General features: G+C 44.4%; 1 protein-coding gene across 1 annotated transcript; it reads right to left on the reverse strand.

Moving 5' to 3' along the window:
• Positions 1-1200: 1200 nt before the first annotated feature.
• Positions 1201-22687, reverse strand: KLHL42 (kelch like family member 42). Its single transcript, XM_032646126.1, has 3 exons — positions 21696-22687; positions 11167-11360; positions 1201-6879 (listed from the first exon to the last, which is right to left on the reverse strand). Exons 1-3 carry the CDS (start codon positions 22565-22567, stop codon positions 6428-6430), a joined length of 1518 nt encoding a protein of 505 aa, XP_032502017.1. The 5' UTR covers positions 22568-22687; the 3' UTR covers positions 1201-6427.
• Positions 22688-22728: the final 41 nt, after the last annotated feature.

Genomic DNA, 22728 nt, shown 5'->3' on the forward strand with positions numbered 1-22728 from the left:
CTTCGGAGGGATGGATAATCCCTGACAACCCTGGACTTGGGACTCAGTGAGCTGTGAGGTCACCTTTGGATACAGTAGCTGGATCTGATTTTTGATTGTTTCCCTTGGGGAAAAGATGAGTGTGTCTTTGATTTTTAATGGGGTAGTAGTAGTAGTTTAAGTTGGGTCATTCTTAAAATTGTATGTATAAGAAGGGCATGTGCATGCACACGTGTTCCCACAGGCGGGGCAATCAAAGGATAGAAGATGGGCATCAGCGACTTCCCTGGCGGTCCAGTGGTTAGCACTCTGCGTTTCCACTACAGGGGTCCTGGGTTCAATCCCTGGTCAGGGAACTAAGATACTGCTAGCCGTGGGGAGCGGCCAAAAAAAAAAAAAAAAAAGAAGATGGACATCCGTAGGCCATCATCTAGTAACTGAACCCCATTTTGTTTTCTGTTTTGCTTTGTTTTTATAAATTTACGTATTTATTTATTATATATTGGATGCGTTGGGTCTTTGTTGCTGCACGTGGGCTTTCTCTAGTTGTGGTGAGCGGGGGCTACTCTTGGTTGTGGTGCGCGGGCTTCTCATTGCGGTGGCTTCTCTTGTTGTGGAGCATGGGCTCTAGGCGGGCGGGCTTCAGTAGTTGCGGCACGTGGGCTCAGTAGTTGTGGCGCACGGGCTTCGTTGCTCTGCGGCATGTGGGATCTTCCCGGACTGAGGCTCGAACCCGTGTCCCCTGCCTTGGCAGGTGGATTCTTAACCACTGTGCCACCAGGGAAGCCCCTGAACCCCATTTTGTGACACTGACCCCCAGCTTCTCTCAGCCTCGCAGACAGCACCATAACTAACACAATAGAAAAGGAGTTGTGTGTTGCAGTTTTCCTGGAGGGGTGCTTACAACAGTGGGAAGTGGTAGAAAACATAGATTGTGGAGGGACACAGCTGCTAAACGGTGAGATTTAGACTTTGTTCTTTTATTCAGAATTATAAGGACTCAGAGACCCTCCTCCCCGATCCGTCTTCTCCCAACACTAGCAGCTCTCGTGACACGCCCCACGTGACTCCTCCTCCAGCCAAATGCCACCTCTCTAACTGGTTCACGTGTTCGTCTGGCCTTCCAGGCAGTCAGGAGCTCCCACCGCATGGGCCTGTCTCACGCATTGTCTGCCTCCTCCCAGCCCTGAGTCCACAGCTCATACTTCAAGGACAACATACACTGATTCAGGACTATTTTATTTGAAGAGATTTTCTTCTGTAGTTCTAAACACAAAGGAATGCTCTTTGAATAAGTGCTTCATAGGCGTCATTGTACTGAAATGAATCATGTGATGTGTTTACATTTTAAGCCACACTTTAAATTGAAGACTCAATACAACCTCTTAAACAAAGAATTAGTCATAACAAAACATAACTATTCATTCTATGGATTATCATTTTGCCTAAAATGACCACTAGATATGAAAACCTTGCAGAGACATCTAAAGAGCCCCCATTAAGTATTTTTTTAGAAAAATGACACAAGAATGCAAATGACATTATCTTTCTCTTTACTAGTAAGAGACTGTGACATCCATTTGACAGAGCACCAGCCAACTCTATCAAGGTCATTACAGCACCCTTTGCAACTCAGAATTGACCGTCTTTTACATTTAATCTGTCTCCTACAGGAATGGATAAAAATGGTTACTTCAAGGGCAGAAGTCAGCCTGTGTCAACCGGTGTGTATTTTGTATCGTGTTCCTAAATTAACACCAGAAAATGAAAAATAAATACTCTCATGTGAATGAAACATACCCTTTGACAGTTATCACAAAGGCAAAAACTCAACTGACTTTCAGTCAGGACTAGTGTCTCAATGTCCATTTCTTTATTAATACTTTTTATGGAAGTGTGTTAAAGGCATAGGTACAAACGCACATGTGAATAGCTTGCTTCTCTCCCAATACCTGCTTCCCTGGCTTTGCTCCTCCTTTTCATGGGATCAAGCTGCTGAGCTCTCAGCTCCATAAGCTGTGGAGCCTGGTAAGTATTTTAAATAAAGCAGATCTCATATCATTCTTTTCTGAAAAATGAAGTACAGAGAAGACTACGGAAAGTAGTGAGAAAAGAGCATACTGTGAAAAACAGAAACCATAGGATGCAATGTTCAAATCTAGAGAAAAGCTGGTTCATGATGATTGCTAGTCAACCATAAAGTAGGGGACAGACTGGAACCAGGACTGAAGAGGCAGGAAGGCCAGGGAGCCCCAGTGTGTCTGACAAAAGTGGGCATCTTCCAGACGAACAGTCTAGTTACGACCATCACGACAAACATTTTCACAAGGCTGTAAGCTCTTCAAGGCCGGGGATGGTGGCTTACTTATGTCTGTATCCCCACTTCTTAGCACTTTCTCTCACATGATAGATATTTAATACATATTTCTGGGAACCAGGGAACTGAGCTGAATCAGCTCACTGCTTTCAAAGCCATTTTGGGTGGTGTCTACTCACGTAATTCATTCACTCCTCTGCCTAAGGCAGGGATGACAAATAGACTTCATCTCACTCTGATGCACTGGTAGTGGATGCCTGGAAGCATCAATGACACAGATTTTAAGACCAATTCCTGTCTGGGAGGAGAGGAGTGCCGCTCATTCACAATGCCTCCTTGAAAGAATGGTGGCACAGATGTTCTGTATTCCCACCCCTGGTGCAGGAGAAAGGCATCTAACAACTCACCCATATTCCCTTTCTGTTGCTATGCTGTCTCTCGAGTGCTCTGCACTAAGCCACTGCTTATTAAATGCTGGTCGACCAGGAAGGCCAAAGCCTTTCCACTTGATTTACCTGTGCAGCCAAACAGGTAGAGTCATGAATTTACCTGGAAATCTGAAAACACGGCATCCACACTGCTCAGTAATGGTTTATTGAAAGAGAACAGGCATTTACTTGATTACTCTCTCTGTAGAGAAAGAGCTTTGTCCATCTCAGTACAACTTTAATTGATATCTAAGGCATTTGGAACGACTTGGGATTTTGGTTCAAAAAAAATGGCAGAGTGAAATTCTCTTTGGTATTCATGCTTAATCTACATCTACTTGCTTCCTACTAGTATCCATAACCTTCTCAGTACTTCTTTGTTAAGATTTAACACATACGGTTGAAATAGTCAACTCCTACACATTCATCAGAAAAACAAAGGGAGAGGCCTCTGAAACTAAGGGTGCAGAAGAGAAAGCCAGAAAGTATGACAGGAAGAATCAACAACCTTCCTCTAACAATTCACACTCAGGACTCATTCTGCCATTCAGACCCTTCTCAGTGAAATAGGCCGCCTCTGGCAGGGTGGCCACCACTGGGGTCCTCCCAGTAACTCCCCTCCCTACAGAGAAGTCAGCACCCCTCAGAAGCATCTCTGAAAAGAAGGAGAACGTGTATAGAGAAAGAGAGGAAACAAAGGGAGACTTTCAAAGCAACATTGCCTTCATCACAGGTACAGCCTTTAGTGTAACATTGGCACCAGTGAGAGAACAGGGCTAAATTAAAATTACCCTCAAAATGCCAACACAGCTGATGTGTACAGCAGGAAGGATAATGTCCTAAATCCACAGATCTGTCCTACTGCACTTTCCACTTTGCCTACGTACCACTGGCAGCCCCAAGAAACAGTCTTGTTAGGAGTCTGCGTATCTTAGAGAGAGCTTAATATGCCAGATGTGTGCACACACACACAGAGATGCACATACACACACATCAAACCTGGTTTATAAAAAGAGCTTTTTGGATCAGAGTATGCCTTCACTTGGTCCAAGCATCTAGTTGTCAGCATTCGGAAAATGGACCCAAAGAATGTAATGAGGAAGAGAACTGGTTGGCAGGAATAATACTGTATTTTTTACAATGTGGGTATTTACGAGCTAATCTCCAATTGTTTGTCCAGAATTAATTCAACTGGCTAGAATCTTATGAATATATAAGGATAAGCCTTAAAGATGTTAAGATCTATAGTACCAAAAGTTAATGCTATCTAAAATAAATTAGATTTTTAAATATATGTAATGAAATTCTTGGTCACTGGAAATTCATTTCTATAATGAATATAAATTAATATAACTCTATTATTAAGTACCATTTCCAGGAAGATTTCAGTTCAGAGTTGTTGTTTTTTTAAAAAAAGAAAAAAAAGGCTAAGTATTTGAGAACAAATGGATCTGGCTTAGAAACCCTTAAATAGCGTTGAAAGGAGAGTGCTGATAAGATTTGGTGACAAGATGCAAAGATCTGTCTCCAGGTCCGCAATAAAGGCACCTCATTTTACCTAACGGAAGTATTCCTGAAAAGTTATGCAACTAGAATTTTTACAAGTAGACCCTAATTTTAAATATACCATAATATATGTACAGGACGCCACCGCTGCCCGGAAACCCTGGGGTGACTCCTTGGGTAAAGTGAAGGCTGTCAAGGTTACCGCCTCCTCTGTGACAGCTGCATGGTGAATGCATACTAGAGGCACTCAGCACATGTGCTGAGTACATGAATTTGCTGCAACAGTTTTTCTTTTTCTACGGGAGTTTCTTAAAGCGGGGCATGCTGAAACTGGAATGTTAGGACAGAAAGATAGGGTCCAGCTCACAGTTGAAACTTACTCCATCACAGAAAATCAGGGAATCTCAGAAAGTGTTTCTCAATGAAAATAAAATTTCTTTACGTGCGTGTATACAGGTATATCTTGTTTCATTGTGCTTCACTTGATTGCACTTCGAAGATAACGCGTTTTTGATAAATTGAAGATCTGTGGCAACCCCAGCTTGTCAGGTATAAGGGTTGGCATTTTTTAGCAATAGAGCATTTTTAAAGTAAGGTATGTACATTGTTTTTCTAGACATAGTACTATTGCACACTTAACAGACTACAGTATAGTGTATATATAACCGTTATACATGCTGGGAAACCCAAAAATTCTTGCAACTTGCTTTATTTGCTTTATTGCAGTGGTCTGGAACTGAACTATCTCTGCGATACGCCTGTATATTTTTAAAGAAATGCTGATCTGTAACTGGCAGAAGATTGTATTCATTTGTTAACTGACTTACTGTAAACAACTGCTTGAGCTGGGTTCCACCTGATTTACCAACCAAGGCAAGCAGAGCACCTTACCAGATTCCAGAAATCCTACCAGATCCATTCCATCTCTGTAGGGGCTTCTTCCCCTCTCTCCAGCACAAACGTTTCAAAGCTACCCTCACTTTACCCCACAAAAGCAAAGCATGAGTTAAAAAGCCGAGATTAAATTACAAAGGTGCCTGACCGAAATATAAAGTTACTGTTTCAAACTTTAAAAAAAGAACTAGGGCTTCCCTGGTGGCGCAGTGGTTGAAGAGTCCGCCTGCCGATGCAGGGGACGCGGGTTCGTGCCCCGGTCTGGGAGGATCCCGCGTGCCGCGGAGCGGCTGGGCCCGTGAGCCATGGCCGCTGAGCCTGCGCGTCCGGAGCCTGTCCTCCGCAACGGGAGAGGCCACAGCGGTGAGAGGCCCGCGTAACGCATAAAAAAAAAAGAACTAAGTCAAATACAGTCAATAAGATAACTCTCAAAGGCATTTTTTTCCCGTTATTTGGTGCTTCCTTTCCTTCCCACTTAAATTTAAGACTCGATTTTAAAAACACAGAGATCTGTCCTTTTAAAAGAACAGAATGAAACAATATATCCTCTCTTTTAAGAAATACAGGACGCCTAGCAATACAACCCATCTGACCACATAAATCTGCAATCTGCTACATAAATGAAATAAGAGGTTATACCTTCCTATTTACTCAGCATTCATAACTGTAAAAAAAAGACTGGAAAAATAGCTGAGAATGTTTTTATGCAGGTTTTGGGGAGGACTGGGTACTGGTTCCACTGGTGTAAGTTTCCTGGGAAGTCGTGTGCAGATAAAATATACGAACATAGAACCTATTTTAAATACACTGCAATACATGCGGGTGTGACCGGGGGAGAAAGACAGTGTTAATATGTTTGTCAAGTAAATTAAAAACCAAAAAAATAATCTCTCACTTAAGGTATCAATGATATTTTAAGTGACCTAAATAAAACTGATTTTAAAATCATCTTTACCATTCATGCCAATTATTGACTTTGGCCCTTTACCAAACAGGCACAATGAATCTTCTTTTTGAGGATCAGTTTCAGTCACCGGCCGAAGGGTATCACATTTGTATGAAAACATTATCATGGATTTGCTCCCATAATTTAAAAATCAATAATTAAAAAAATAATAAAGTTGGTCTCTTTTTTCCACAAGTTTTCAAGTAATTAGTTCAAGTAGGCGTATTTACAGCTTTTGTATAAACGACCTAAAACCCACATTTTCCCTTTAAAAATCAGTCTCTCTCGAAATTGGACACGGTTCTTTTGGTTTTTTGGTCTTGAACCAGGTTTCTTTTAAATACTAAGTCGATTCAGTCATGTCTCTGCTTTATTGGGCAGATAAAGTGAAGAGACCAGCAAGTTGTGTCCAAAGGCTGGGAAACGCCTGAAGGCTTCCCAGCTATCCGAAAAGATGTTGTACTTGAGGAAGACTCGGTGTTCCAAGCTGGTGGACAGGGTCACGTCCCTGCTCATGATGTAGATGCCATCATTGTGAAGCGCGCACGTCAGGTTGAGGCCCGACTTGGACGTGTTCTCCTTGAGGTAGAGCCACTGGCGGGTGACAGTGTTGTAGGACTGCACGGTGAGCATGTCCTCGCTCTGGCTGCCCCTCCGGGTGGGCCCCAGCTCGTGGAGACAGCCCCCCACGATGTAGATGGTCTCCTCCACGGACACCATCTGCTGCTTGCGGATGTGGACGTCGCACGTTTCAAAGAGCGTCCAGGTGTCAGCGGAGGGGCAGTACTGCAAGATGTTCAGGTTCCGGTCTGAAAGGCAGGAAGAAGCCGCATGATGACACAGCGACCGGGAGCAAGGACGGCTGCCTGGGCTGGACACACACGCCTACCTCCACCTGAGTGATTGGCTAACACAGAGGCAAAACTATTTCAGGAAAGCCGAGGTTGGGGAAATAGTTTTCGAAATGGCTGGGAGGAGATCCGTGCAGAATCATCCCCACTGGCCTGCCGGGTACGTCCCCTGCCTGGGAGGCTGTCAGAGTGGATCAGGCCAGGCCAGGCAGATGAGCCGCTGTGACAGAGCACCCCCTCCTCCCTGGGACCCTTGCAACTTTGAGAACCACCAGGCCAACGTACAAAGAATCCGAGCCTCAGAACCCTCGTCAGTATCTACTGAATGACTGACTGCTTAACGCAGACGACTGGTGGAGCCCCGAGAGGATCTATCCTTGGCAACAGATCCTACAAAACAAGCCAAGCGAGCCGAGCAGGATCTCTGGAGCTGTCTAAAGGAAAGGACGCAGAGCTGCATGGCAGGAGAGATGCAAGCAAATCTCACCTCTGACCTTCAAGCCACAGAATCATTGGCAATTCTGTTTCCCAACTGTAGCACCAGAGACACACTGGCAAAGGCCATTCCCCCTTCCCCACCCCTGTTTCACAAGAGATGGTTAATTATTGTGTGGATAAAATCGGATGGTAGATGAAAGACTACCGTGACATCATTTTGAAGAGCTTTTTCAAGGAAAATTATTGCCTACTCTCTTTTTGAAAAATGCTTGTGAAATTTAAAATATCTAGTTTCGTTTTTCTTTTTTTTTTATCGTTCTTTTTTTATTCTCCTTTTCTCCTCAAGGAAAGAATAAATGGAATATTTTAGACTGAGAAAAAAAAAAAACTAAAAATGCTCTGAATTAGCCAAAATAATGAACTTTCTGTTTGTTGTTGTTTTTTAAACAACAAAATCAGTGTAAGAGACAGTCCAGCTTGGGAACTGATGTCCAAGTAAAGCGCACAGCCTTTTGATGGCTGCAGAAGCTGGGAGGAGTACTTGATCCTGAGACAGAAGGACCCACTCACAGTGGGCAGTAATTAGAGCTCCACTGTGCTCTCTGCTACTAAGTCAAGTGTCTCCTAAGAGGGCACAGAGGGAAGGGAAAGGAGTCCAGATCCTGTGTGTGCACCCGTCCGGAGCCTGCAGAAATGTCAAAATTGTTACAACTTCTGTTTTCCACCAAGACTATGACCTCCCCTCTTTCTTTTCTTTGTAGCGATTGTGATACAGCTCATCCTAGGAGTCAGCCCTTCGGAGTTTGGTTACTAATCTATCCAACTATTGCCCCTTAGTAACCCCTCCCCACCCCACGAATAAAAGGCTTATTCTAGCAAAGCTTCAATGTATTTATTTCTCAGGTCCAGGTCTGAAGGTCCTTCCAGGTCTTCTGTAAATGTTTTCTCTCCTCACCCAACAAGGGCTCAGACCATGATGAGGTCGTTTGAGTTGGCGGACGTAAAATGTAAAACTTTCTGCCTTTACATTTAGAGTTGATTCTGACATTTAACAAATCACCTTTCTTCCCTTTAGTGGTTACTACTACTTTCTATCGAATTTCATTTCTTCAGTGCCGGCCAAAGAATTAAAACAATCAAAGATTTATCATAAAAATCACAAACTCTTCCTTACTAAAATTTAAAAGTCTCACCTAACGTAAGAAGTCGGCAGGCTACGAAGCCAACCTTAAGTCCTGATTTTTTTTTTTTTCATGACAATTATGACTTCTTGTTTTCAAAACAAGGAACTATTAGGAAGTGCTGGGAAGAGCCCAAGCAGAGGACGAGGGGGGCTTCAGAGGACGAGGAACTGTCCTGCCCTCCCATCGTAAAAAACTCGTTTTCAGTCCTTACACAAACAGTCATCCGTCCACGTCACCTAACCATCCCATCGTGGGGATTTGGCTCGGGGAAGCCGGGACAGGAATCACAGTGGGTGGCCCAAGTCAAGAAGGCACTTTAGTAGCGTCTTGTGAAACTAGAAAACACACAAGCAAGGGTTTTCCAGGTCAACTCTAAAGAACATTTGCTCAGCCAGGGTCATGGAAAAACTAGGAAATCTACCAGGGGCATAGCCTTCAGGCTACAGTGCTTCCCGTCAGCGCTTCCCAGCTCCTGGTTAGAAGAGAAGCCAAGGGATATGTGTGCATTGGGTCAGCTCACAGGGCGCATTCTGTGTCACAAAATCTAGGGAGGAACCAGAATTCTTAGAAATGTGCAAAAGTAAATAACTGTACTTACTTTCCTAGGAGAGAAGACACACAGATACACATAGAGGTACATATGCGTGCACAGGAATTCACCCGGGTCTGTGGTTTAGTCAAGTCTATAAAGTTGACCACTGTAACCTGAACACCAACGTTGACGGTGAAAGAAATGACTGCTAGGTCTCATTTTCTTTCAAGTATCCGTAAAGGAAAAACTGGCAATTATCTTATCACCAGTGGAGAGTCACTAGGGACAAGTAATGAAAACTTGGAGTGAAAAAGACTGTTCTCCTCTTCCCATGTCACCACTGCAACTTCTTAAACGCATAAATAAACACACCACCTGCAGAAAGCTGAATGGTGACCCCTTGAAACATATGTTCATCTTCTAACCCCCAGAACCTTTGAATGTGACTTTTTATTGGAAAAAGGGTCTTTGCAGATGTAATTTAGTTAAGAATCTCAAGACGAGGTCATCCTGGATTACCCAGCTGGGCTCTAAATCCAATGAGATGCGTGTCTTTATAAGAGACAGAAGAGGAAGACATGGATACACACAGAGGAGACAGAGGCAGGGATTGGAATCATGCAGCCTTTAGCCAAGGAACACCTGGCGCCACCAGAGCCGGGAAGAGGCAAGGAAGGTTTCTGCCCTAGAGCCTTCAGGGGGAGCAGATGTAATCCTCCTGACACCTTGTCTTCAGACTCCTGGTCTCCAGAACTGTGAGAGAATACATTTCTGTTGCTTTAGGCCACCAAGTTTGTGGTCATTTGTTAAGTCAGCCACAGGAAACTAAAACATCGCCTACCACCCTCCCCACCAATCAACTGTTTAGAGGTACTCTAAGAAGTGTTCATCAAAATCTTTTGCTGTCACCAAAAAAAAAAAAAAAAAAGTAAATCAGATGCTCATAAAATACCTTACATTTAACTTCTTCCTCAAACATATATCCCCAAAACAAGACACATCTGGTTATGTTGAAAGAATTTTTGCCACCTACTTCATATTATTATTATGTGGATTTCTGTTCTTTGCAAAGTTATAAATGGTCACATGCAGCTTCCTGGGGCCATCAGCACACGCCTGTTATCAGCCAGGGCTGGAGAGCTCTGTCCTGCCCATATCACACCATACAGGGGTGATAGGTTATTTCACTACGTCAAATATGATGGTAACTCTACTACTTCAATGTGGCTAAGAGTCCAGTTATGCCTTTTCTAAAAGTTCTGGGCATTATACAGCCAGACAGACCAAAAGAAGAAATAAACTGCCTTGGCCATGAGATAACTTGGAAACAACTGCTTTACAGGAAGGAAAGAGATAACGGGAAAGACACACCTCTTCCTGGTGGTCCACCATTGCCTTTCTTACTGTTAATAATAGAAAACCAAGTAACAGAAAACCAAGCTGTGAGATGCTTCCTACCAAGACCAGCAGTATAAAACCTCTGGAAAACTTTTTATTTCCACAACATTAACTACAAAATGCCCACCCACAAAAGTGAAGAACACATATGTACGGTTTAATAAACAGCACAACCCCTTCCCAACACTGGTCAGGAAAGAATTCTCTTCATGTACTCGCTCCTTCTATGATATGGGAAAACCGCCTGCAGCTGAATTTCTGGAACCTGTATCTGATATGCTTGTGCCCAAACACAAGGGAGAAAGTGAAAACAAAGATCTGCGAGAATGCTGTGGCACTAAATTCCATAGTGTTGGACGGGGCGGATTCAGTGTGCATTTGGGAGAAGGATGGGAGTTACCCAGCCAAGTCACAGGATGGCTGACCACAAGGTGGGGTTTCCAAAGCAGGAAGAAAATACATTTTGTTCACAGCTCCCCCTCCCCCTTTCAATTTTCATGCTCACACAAAGGCATCAAAGGCCCCTCCTCCCAAACTGCCCGTCATACAGGATGCTCTTTTTTCCAGATATGTAAATATATACTATGTAATACATAAGATCACACTAGAGGGTTTCCTCCAGCCCCTGCTGCCCTTTCCCAGGCTGCCAAAGCTCACGTGTAGGAGGACCACTTACTAGGCCCCTTTACTTACCTCTCGTAGTATATCCTCCAATGACATAAACTTTCCCCTTACACTCACACGCAGAAAACTCAGCCAGAGGGTTTGGTAAGGGTGCCACGAAATTCCAGGCATCCTGCTCAGGGCTGTAACATTCAACGTTAGAAACGGCCTGCCCACCAATGGCATAGAGTTTTGAATTAACAGCCACGAGTTTGAAGTTAGACCTGAAAGAGAGACACAAAGGCCCACAAAGTCAGTTCTTTTGATCATTCAGAAGACAGGGACTTCCCTGGTGGTCCAGTGGTAAAGAATCCACTTTACAATGCGGGGGATGCAGGTTCGATCCCTGGTCAGGGAACTAAGATCCCACATGCCTCGGGGCAACTAAGCCCACGCGCCACAACTACTGAGTTCACACGCCTCAACGAGAGAGCCCACATGCCGCAAACTACAGAGCCCATGCGCCCTGGAACCCGCGCGCCACAACTAGAGAGAGGAAACCCACACGCCATGACTAGAGAGAAGCCCACGCACCACAACGAAGAGTCCGCGTGCCGCAACTAAGACCCGACGCAGCCAAAAACGTAAAATAAATAAATAAATGATAATTTAAAAAAAGAAGAAGTAAGACAAAACGGACTTTCCCGGTCCAGTGGTTAAGACTCCGCACTTCCAATGGAGTGGGCACGGGTTTGATCCCTGATTGGGGAACTAAGATCCCGCAGCTCCCGCAAGCTGCACGGCGCAGCCAAAAATAAAATGTACAGCTTTTGAAAGCAAAAAATTAAGACCGTATAAACAAGAAAAAAGAAGTAAGACAATGGCATGATCTGCTAAAGCAGCGTGAGAAATCTGCTGGATATTTGAAGGAAATGAGCTCTCCAATTTGGGTGCTATTCTGCCTGGGGACAAAGGAATGACTGAACGGCATCTCAAATTTCACTCTTGTCCCCAAGAATCCACAAGTTTGGTGCATTCTCCAAACTTTTGCTATTGAAGATAAGCAATTTTCAATATAACAAGGACTAATCTTGCTTTGCTTAAACCAAGAACCACTTTGTATATGCTAAACTCAATACCTCTATACTTCAAGAAAAATAAATGTAAAAATATACTTCAATAAAAAATAGAAAAAACCCACATTGTAAATCAACTATACTTCAAAAATAAATAAATAAAATAAACTCAATACCTCTTCCAAGAGTGGGAGCAAGTACCCACCCCATTCCCTTGCCTCTCTCTATTCCCAGTGGGTAGGCTCCATCCTAGGTACACACCAGTGCTTGCCTACACAGACAAGCACATGCAAAGGTTGTTTGCTACAGGGCGGTCCAGACACCCCTTTACCATGAGTTCACCTAAGCAGATCACTCACCCATCCTCCTCGATATGAGGGCGTCTTCTATACTGCTTCACAACATATAAGGTAGGGGGAGGTAAGCAGTGAACTAATTAAAACGATTTTGATCTGACATTCTTAGGGTATTCACACATGTTAACAAATACCTCTATCAACAAATGATCACCTATAACAAGAGTAAATAATTTTTGGAAGAGAAATGCATTGGTTTTAAGGCCCATATTCAGTAATACAACTAAACTCTGCTTATCGGCTTCAGATACTAAATAAAAGCCTCATGACGTTTGAATTGAAAAGAAAAAAATTAATTTCTGTCAGTGTAGTACATAAAGATTAATGGACTCTTTGAAGGCCAGGAAGGATATAAGCATTTGCAAGTGCTGGGTCAGCCGACTGTGATACGTGGAACCATCTCAAGTTTACAGTAATACGAGCAGCTTCGTATTACTGTAGGAGCAGGAGACCTGCTTCTAGACCCGCTCTGCTGATAACCAGCTATCTGACCTTTGTCTCTAGCGTGGGGACCATACCCATCACAGGGTGGTCGAGACAATTACACCACACAGCTTATCAGAAAGTACTACACAGAGAAAAGATACCATCGCTAAAATTTCTCAGTTTTCTAGTGTTTGAAATAAAGAAGCTAGACCCGGTGAATTTAGAGGCCTCATCTAATGCCAACACAATGAGCTCTTCAAAAGTAACAACATCCTAAGAAAGAATGGGGGGTAGAGGCTCCAAATGGAAAAAGCATGTAAGAGGGTAGATTAAAAAGCAGCAGTGAACAAGTAGCCATGCCTGATCTCCTGACAGATGTTTAATAAACAATGGTGCATTATGATCTAGAGCATATGTTAGTAATAGTCACCTATTAAAAAATTAAGATTTTTTTCAAAGGTCCCTGTAATGTTTACATTACATTAAAAATGAGTTTTAGCTTAGTTTTGTTTTTCAAATCAGAGAGTAAATAGGGTACTCTTCATCAAGAACCTCACATTGTCCACTAAACTCAGCCAGCCACGCGGTTTTTCACGCCAATAGACTTCACCGGGGTGGCAGTTATTGGGGGGTCCTTGGTTCATTTTGCTTACCTTTCCTGCTGCCAATGGTCCTTAAAATCTGACCATGATGCCCTCTCTGTGTGTGCAAATTTGGGGATCCGAAGGAAATAAAGCTTAAAATTTTACCAGTCCACAATCTGTGTTTGCTTCCCAAAGGTACACAGATAGTAAATTTTGTAAGATCAAAACAGTTTTTGATATTCCTCCAGCATAATCATTTGTCCTAAGCAATATGTAAGGGGCTTCTTTCTGAGGCTGAACGAATAGGCAGTTAAAAGTAAACAACTCTGTCTCTCCAGACCCCAACATGCTCAAATTCACTTGAAAAGAGAAACACTTTTCCAATATTGAATTTGTTTTATGATGCAATTGCCTCCCCAAAACAGGCCACTTGATGAGGAGGCAGACTGCCAAGGATTATGAACCCAGGCTTGCACAGGGAAGTCTCAGCTCCCCTACTCAACAGCTCTGTGAGCTTGAACAAGTCATTAAATCTCAGTTGATCTGAGTCTCAGTAGGGAAAAGAAAAGCACGTCGTAAGAGTTGAAAAGGGTAACTTGCAGAAAGGGGTCACTAGAGGGAATGCTTGCCTGCATGTCACTGCCTATGTTTCTTAACCTCAGGAGGATGGGTTTCTCATTTGTCAACTGCAATAGTCACTGGCTATAATGGACAAAGTGCTGGACTTCTGTACAAAGTGCTTTCGTTTCCATAAATTCTTGCCTTTTCCCATTTTCTGAAAATAACTTTTCTACTCTTCGCATTCTGAAGGGTAAAGGTGTGAATCCAAGCTATCACTTATTTTTAAAAAGTATCACCTCTACAGTGTTTTCTTTCTTTTTTTTTTTTTTTATAAATTTATTTATTTATTTTTGGCTGCGTTGGGTCTTCGTTACTACACGTGGGCTTTCTCTAGTTGCGGTGAGCGGGGGCTACTCTTCTCATTGCAGTGGCTTCTCTAGCTGTGGAGCACAGGCTCTAGGCGCACGGGCTTCAGCAGTTGTGGCACACAGGCTCAGTAGTTGTGGCTCATGATCTCTAGAGTGCAGCCTCAGTAGTTGTGGCACACAGGCTTAGTTGCTCCACGGCATGTGGGATCTTCCCGGACCAGGGCTCGAACCCATGTCCCCTGCATTGGCAGGCGGATTCCTAACCACTGCGCCACCAGGGAACTCCCTACAGTGTTTTCTTAATATTGATCCCTGACATACTCCATTCAGGAGGCAAAAAGAATTTTAAATCAAATAACAATTTGTTGTAGCTACAAACTTGACTTACAGTAAATAGAAATGAAAGCGAGAAAACTGAGATGACGATCTAATTTCTACTTCACTTAGAAGAAATAAAAAGCTTTGAAATCCTTAAAAGCTGAGTAACACGAACCAAGCCAACCACCAGCACACAGGTATCAAAGACTAACAAGAGCTATTGTAACCATCGGAAGGGCAGGATGATTCGAGGTCTGAGTGGCTTAGAGTGCGGGCCCCGTGATATGCGCAAGTTAATGAAACTCACTGAGCCTCAGTCTCCCCTTTGGGAAAATGGGGCCAATAATAATGCCCGTCTCAGAGAGCAGGACATGGGGAGGACATCTAAAGTAGTGACCACGACATGCAGCCCTGAGTGACAGCTCAAGACATGTAAACCACTGTTAGGATTTGTTGCTTAGAAAAGTTGTTACCATTAGGGTAAGACTTAGAATAAAAGACAAGCTCCTTTCCCTAGCCCTTTCTCCGGCTCTCCGGGGAGGACTGTGCAGCCTGTGGACCATCAGGGCCTTTTGTCTCCTCTTTCCCCTCTGCCACTTCCCCCAAGCATTACCCTCCCCTAGGGACCAGGGAGGGGAGAAGGGAAGGTTAGGAGACAGAAAAAGTCATGGTTGGGCTTCCCTGGTGGCGCAGTGGTTGAGAGTCCGCCTGCCGATGAAGGGGACACGGGTTCATGCCCCGGTCCGGGAAGATTCCCACATGCCACGGAGCGGCTGGGGCCGTGAGCCACGGCCGCTGAGCCTGCGCGTCCCGAGCCTGTGCTCCGCAACGGGAGAGGCCGCGACAGTGAGAGGCCCGCGTCCCGCAACAAAAAAAGTCATGGTTGCTCCCAACTACCTACCACCTCTGAGCAAACCTAATGCACAAAGCAGTTTAAACTGCTGGCCAAAATTATACTGGGGGGAGGTGAACAGACATATAGTTTACTTCATACTATCCTTGTGCTCCACTGCAATTAACCACAGAGGACAAAATCTCTCGAAGGTTTCATGCCTCTAGAAATGCTCTAAAATACTAAACTTTGGCTCAGAGGAAAGGGGACAGTCAAAGCTGACAACTGTAATTCCTTCTCTGCCGGGAGACTTGTTTGTTAGGTTTCTCTCCCAACGTTGCTGTGTTCACACACAGAACAGGATGGCACAACACGACTCCGATTTCAGAGCAAGGGTGCAAGGCAACAGAAGATACTAGAGATAACTCTAGAAATACAGAAAATAATGAACTGATGGCTGCAACAGTGCCAGTTCCTGCAAGTTATTGCTAAGTAAAGTGAGGAAGGGAAGCAAGCAACTCCACGGGCACACAAGCCTTTACACGTAAAAAGTTATGTCCTGACAACGCCTGAGATCAAATTCACGTTCAGACCACCGGGCAGTGTTGTGTACTTGGACTTCAAAGCAGCCTCTCCAACAGTGCTGTGTACTCACACTGCTGTTTTCAAGTAGTGAGCACAGCACTAAACGTTTCTTTGTGTTTTTTGTTTGTTTTTGCACCATTTTCTCCAGGGTGCAAAGGGCTTTATAAAATCTCCCAGTCCCAGAGTTCCCGCCTATCTCTTGTTATTTAAGATTCTGGGATCACTGCACTGTTCAGTCCCTGGGGAAAGCGGGTTGCTCTGCCTTTGACCCCTTTGTCAACCATTCGAATACATCGCAAAGGCAGTGAATCCATCGCAAAGGCAGTGAATCGAGGTAGATGTGAAATGCTGTGTAACCAGAGGCCTAAAGGTGCCCTTTGTACTCAAGGTTCTAAGTTTCCTCCACTGTTTTCGGAACCTGTGTTGAACGCATTATCCAGGCATAATCCCACTCTAGATTTCATTTTTATTTGTCTCATCATCCAAACTCAACTATAAACTCCTTCTGGGCAGGAGCCATATCATCTTTGTTGTTTATTCAACAGTGACTAGAATAATGCTGGCACAGAGGCTGAGGTGAGGCTGAGGCACACATAATGAAATTCTGAAAAGCAATGCAGTAGCATGAAATATCTGTGCTCCACTCCTTGGAAGAGAATCATTTTTAAAAGGAAAAGTTAAAGGTCTGCATGAAGATGGTCACTGTCAGTCATTAAGCCAAAACTTATAAACTCTCTAAACGATTATATCTAGTCAACGGATATTTACATTTCGGTTACTCTACTTTTTACACACCTTGAACAATTTACTTTCTGTGCCTCGGTCTCTGCCTCTGTAAAATGGGAACCTGCCTAATATAATCCTTGTGAAGAATAAGTGAGAGGATACATGCAAAGCAGTAGGAACAGTACCTAGTACAGAGTAAATGCTTAATTAAATGTTACTATTATTTTTCAGCTATTCTAAATAACTATAATGACTGTTACAAGATAAAAATATTCACTGTATTGTTACATTTTAAAAGAACAAAACGTATATATATATATATATATATATATACGTGTTCACTTTTATTACAATAATGTAAAATATATTCCACGATTCAAAAAAGCCAAGTATTTTTAAGCATCCATTATTTATTGGACACCATGTTAGCAGTATGAATATACATAAGCATTGAATAAACAATAGGCCCCAGTTGGAAGGGAGAGAAACAAACATAAACAGAAGATTTCAATTCAAGGTGAGGAGTGTGCTAGAAAAGCATGAAGTTTGATCCTTTAGCCCAACTGAGGGTTCAGGAAGGGACTCCTGGTTGAGACCATGTCAGATCTGAGTCAAAGTATGAAGGAGATAAAGAGGGTACAAATTCCGATATGGAACCCAATTTAAAAAAATATAATGAAAAAAAAGTGGAAGGATAAAAAAAGAACAATAACTAGAAAACAGCTAAGAATAATTCTAACAAAAAGTACACAGACCATGCAAAGGTAATAAAAGAAACCTTTTCTGAAGGACCAAAAGACCCAAATAAATACATGGAAAAACAAGCCATTTTTCCAGCTACAAAGTATCAGAAATCTGTGAATCCTCCTCCAGATTAACCTATGATACAATGTAATTCCAGTCAAAATTCCACCAGGACTTGACAAGGCGATTCTAAAGTATATCTGAAGGAGAAAATGTATGAAGAATAACCAAGAGAATTAAGATAAAACAGAACAGAACAAATGGGTGTCTGTTCTACCAGACAAGATTCCCAAGCTATAAAAATTTTTAAATGTGTCATAGGTAGAGGAATGGCCAATCTACCAGTTTGAAAACAGGAAAATTAGCACAGGATAATTGATTTGGCAAATCACAGTGAAGAATTAAGGCTATTGGGACATTCAGAGAACATGTTATAACCTTATAGTATGCCTTATATGGAAATAAATCCCAAGCAGATTCAGATGTCAAGGTAAAGTAGCAAAACTATAAAAGTAATAGAGCACGAGACAGATGAGTATTTAGTGTTGGCTTGTAGAAGCCTTTCGTATGCAAGATAAAAAGCTCACAGGACCCACGTGACCAATCTGACTACAAAATATTTAACATCTCTTCCTATTAGAATACCCTATAAACCTGAAGTCCAAAACTGGACGCTCACAAGGCCAGTTGTGGCCTACACTTTGTTTTGTCTACAAGGTTTGTGTTGTTGTTGACTTGTTTGCTTTTTAAATGGAGTAAGTTGCCAACATTTAAAAATCAGGATATCCAGGGGTTTCCCTGGTGGCGCAGTGGTTGAGAATCTGCCTGCTAATGCAGGGGACACGGGTTCGAGCCCTGGTCTGGGAGGATCCCACATGCTGCGGAGCAACTAGGCCCGTGAGCCACAACTACTGAGCCTGCGCGTCTGGAGCCTGTGCGTCTGGAGCCTGTGCTCCGCAATAAGAGAGGCCGCAATAGTGAGAGGCCCGCGCACCGCGATGAAGAGTGGCCCCCGCTTGCCACAACTAGAGAAAACCCTCGCACAGAAACGAAGACGCAACACAGCAAAATTAAATAAATTAATTAATAAACTCCTACCCCCAACATCTAAAAAAAAAAAAAAAATCAGGATATCTGGATGTCTGGCAGCACCATTCCTCACGCCTTTGCGGCAGTAACCAGCTGTGGCCAAGAGGTGGAGCCCTCTTGTGGTGAGTCAGTAGCTCTCTGGTTCATCATAACTGTCACCCACCCCTCTACTCACTGACTTTACCTGCCTGGTCACTTAAGGCATTTCACTTTTGAGCCTTCTGATAAAGTAACAGCAGGGGAAAAACATGTGCAACATTACCTAAGAGGCGAGAGACTAATATCTATATATGTGAAGAGAACTTCTAAAATGAATACGAAAAAGATAAGCCAATTTTTTAAAAACTGGCAAAGGCCATTTATAAAAGATATACAAATGGCAAATAAACATATGAAACAAACAATCTCTCTTCCAAGCAGAGACATTCACACCAGTGTTTTTGCCTACTAGATTGGTAAAAATTTTTAAATGATGATAATGTCTTATCTTGGCAAGAGTATAGGGAACTGGCAAGCTCAAACACTGCTGACAGGAGAGGAAACTAGAACAATTCTTTGATGGACGATTTGGCAGGAGCTACCAAAATTTTAAATGCATGTAAGCTTTGCCCCACCTATCCAGGGATTCTAGGCATTTGCCATATAGAACTAACTCACATATGCCTACTAAGCTAGGCACACGTATACCAAGATGTTCAACATGGAACTGTTTATTAATGGCAAATGGAAACGACCTAAATGCTCATGAATAAGGGAAGAACTAACTACAGTTCTGTGCATCCATAGGCTGGAACACTGCACAGCCATTAACAAGAGTGAGGTGGATCTACATTTGCTGATATAGACAAGACTCTCAGAGTGGAAATATCAAGGGCCATAATAATCAGCATAAGCTAATCAATTTTAGAGTAAAAATATGTATAAGATGCACAGACACCCCAACATGTATATACATATATGTATACATTTTTCCCTGTTAACCACTATCACCATATTTATAAATATACCTTTATAATGTATAAATATAAATGTTTATATACTTACATAACTATAACATGTCTACAGATACACATATTTTTTTACTCCGTGTTTTTTCATGTCATTTACAATTTTTCTAAGCATGTATTCATGCATTACTCAAATACTTTTTTTTTCCCCCTGAAGAGGACAGTAAGGGCATTCCTGGGGGCGGGGGGAAAGGACTACCAAGGATTTGTGGAGAAAAGAGAATCCCATGAGGTGCCGTATTAGAGTTCTGGAGCTAGGGGTGGCGTGTTGAGCACCAAATGTACAGCAGGAGACACATGTGTAGAGGTGACAACCTGCTGGGCCTTGTACCCCTAATCTGAGCACCGCCCATCACCACTGCATGTTCCTTTGTTGCTTCAACTAAAGCTCTTAGAATCTGTTTAAAAATAACACTCTGATATCAAATTTTGAATACGTCATCACAATGGTGTAAATAATGCACTAAAGGGCTGGAAGAGGCTTCCCTGGTGATGCAGTGGTTGAGAGTCCGCCTGCCGATGCAGGGAACGCGGGTTCGTGCCCCGGTCCGGGAAGATCCCACATGCCGCAGAGCGGCTGGGCCCGTGAGCCATGGCCGTTGAGCCTGCGCGTCCGGAGCCTGTGCTCCGCAACGGGAGAGGCCACAACAGTGACAGGCTCGCGTACCGCAAAAAAAAAAAAAAAAAAAAGAAGGGCTGGAAGAAAATACGCCAACCTGTAGATGGTTATCAGAGGGAGTGGGAGTGATAGTCTTTTTGCTTCTTCGACATTTTCCCAGTTTTCTAGCATAACTATGTATTTTTTATCATCAGAAAAAAAACTTTCCAAATTGAATTTTATATTATAGTAGAAATAACACCAGTGGACCCCTCCCCCCCTTAGGCTGGTGGCGGGGAACCTTGAGTCAAGTAAATATGTGTAATGACCTTCCCATTCCTGTTAAGAGTTTTTTGGGTTTGTTTTTTTTGCCTGGCTGTGAGTCCCCCAACTCCTCGTTCCACACTTCAGAGGAGGAACCATGGCGGGGCTTGAGATGGGTACAAGTGGACAAGAAGAAAAGGTATTCCTGTCCTTTCTTGGGTTACATTGATTCTTCTTCCCACTTCTGAATGGCTCTGGGCCATCTTGGGCCCTACCATCTTTTTTTCCCCTACCACTTCTTCCTATAATGCTCTTTGCTCTTATTTTCCAGTACGTTTCCTGGCTCTGTTCCCTCCTCCTCCCCGCAATCTCCTCCTTTTCTCTGCCTTTCTTCAAGTCACCCAAGTGCATGTTGGGAGGGATTTGCAGAATGGGAAGGGAGAAGGCTGGCGTGGATGGTAATGTTCTAATTCTGCAGGTGACCAATGCCAGGCTCAAGTCTTGGGTCCATAATGAAGACTGTCTGGGAAGAAAAGTGATATGCAAAAGAGAGGACAAAAAGTAAGAAAGGTAATCCTGTATAGCTAATATTAACACAAGTCCAATGATTATTTTCCGATCATAGCCTGGTGCCTCAGCGCGGAAAGCTTCTAAGTCATTAACAACAAGATCCTCCAAAGTCAGTGTTACAGGTTACTGCCCGTGTGTCATTATAATCACGATTAGTTCCTAAAAAACAAAAAAAGGTAAAAATACAAGCAAAATTAAAGAGAGCTTTCTTTGAAAGTATCCTTCTAGGAAACCACAGACATCTTTTTTTTTCACTGAGACGCCAAAAAGAGGCAATTTGTCTAACGGCGCAATACCTGCAAGGAAACTACTCAGCTAGTTGACCTCACTAGGGCCTCTGCTTCCTATCAAGTTCTTAGTCCATCGGGAACTTTGCCAGAGTCAAGGCCAGCAACACTCCCGAGGATGTCATTCCCACCCCAGCACAACCTCCTGTGACTGCCCAGTAAACACGCGGGAACGGAGTCCCGAACAGGTGGATGCATGGGAAAGCAGCAGAGCGGCTGGGTGCTTACCTCTTCTGGTTCATGGAGGCCACCTGGAGCCACTCGTTGGTGCTGGGGTTATAGGAATGCGCCGCGGAGATCTCCTGGCTGGTGATCCTGTAGCCGCCCACGATAAAGAGGTAGTTGTCCAGGATGGCGGACCCGTAGCCCCTGACATTCACCAGGTCAGGAGGAAGGTTGTTGGCCAGCGGGAACCAGCGCTCAGTCATCTCCTCGTACCTGAGCATGGACGGGGGCTCCCCTTGGTAGGGGTGAGGGGCCAGGGGTCCTCCCAGGAAATCCCCCAACGCCACGAGGACAGCAGTCCCTGTCATCCGGGCCTCTCTCAGCCTCTGCTTCAGGCTGACATCCCCGGGGGCTTGAGGAGAAGAGCCCAGGAGGTGGAACTGGGGCTTGCACAGCACTTCGTGAAAGTGGACGGCCATGAAGCGCAGGCAGGCCTCCTGCAGGTCGGGCAGCCCGTACACCTGCGCCAGGCGGTACAGCTCCAGGCAGTTGGTGAGCCGCACCTGGGACAGCAGCAGCTGCAGCAGGGACGTGACCTGCAGGAACGAGGCGGCCTCCACCAGCTCGGACAGCAGGCTCACCTCGTCCATGTCCTCCTCCTCCTCTCCGACACCGCCCGGCTCCCCGCGCCGGCCCAGGAGCCAGCCTTCGCGGGCGCCGCCGGCGTTGATAAAGTCCAGCACCAGGCGCAGGCCTGGGGCGCTGAGGCCGCGCAGCTGCTGCACCTCGGGGCCGCCGGCCTCCGGCCTCCGGGCCTCGCGCATGCCGGAGCGGTAGAGGGCGCGGAAGTAGTCGCTCTGCTCGATGAGCTTCCTCTTGCTCACCGGGTAGCAGCGGTCCTCCAGGCGGATCTGCACCATCTCCTCCGCCGACATGGCCGGGGGCCCGGGGGCGGCCGGGGCTCCAGCCAGCTCTGAGCGCCCGCCTCCCGCCCCCGCTCGCTCGCCGGGTTCCGGGGCGGCCGCCGAGCGCGGGCGCCGGGAGGAGGCGGCAGAGGCGGAGGCGGCTGCGGCGCAGGGCCGCCCGCGCCCGCCCG

This window comes from Phocoena sinus, chromosome 10 (assembly GCF_008692025.1).
Source record: "Phocoena sinus isolate mPhoSin1 chromosome 10, mPhoSin1.pri, whole genome shotgun sequence".
Taxonomy (NCBI): domain Eukaryota; kingdom Metazoa; phylum Chordata; class Mammalia; order Artiodactyla; family Phocoenidae; genus Phocoena; species Phocoena sinus.

Bases quoted from the DNA above. Each gene is read 5' to 3' on its own strand.
- KLHL42 (XM_032646126.1), bottom strand. From the start codon at position 22,567: ATGTCGGCGGAGGAGATGGTGCAGATCCGCCTGGAGGACCGCTGCTAC. The intron at 11,361-21,695 runs GTAAGCACCCAG...TCTCTCTTTCAG, and splicing joins GCCTCCATGAACCAGAAGAG to GTCTAACTTCAAACTCGTGG. The intron at 6,880-11,166 runs GTAAGTAAAGGG...CCTGCCTTTCAG, and splicing joins TGGAGGATATACTACGAGAG to ACCGGAACCTGAACATCTTG.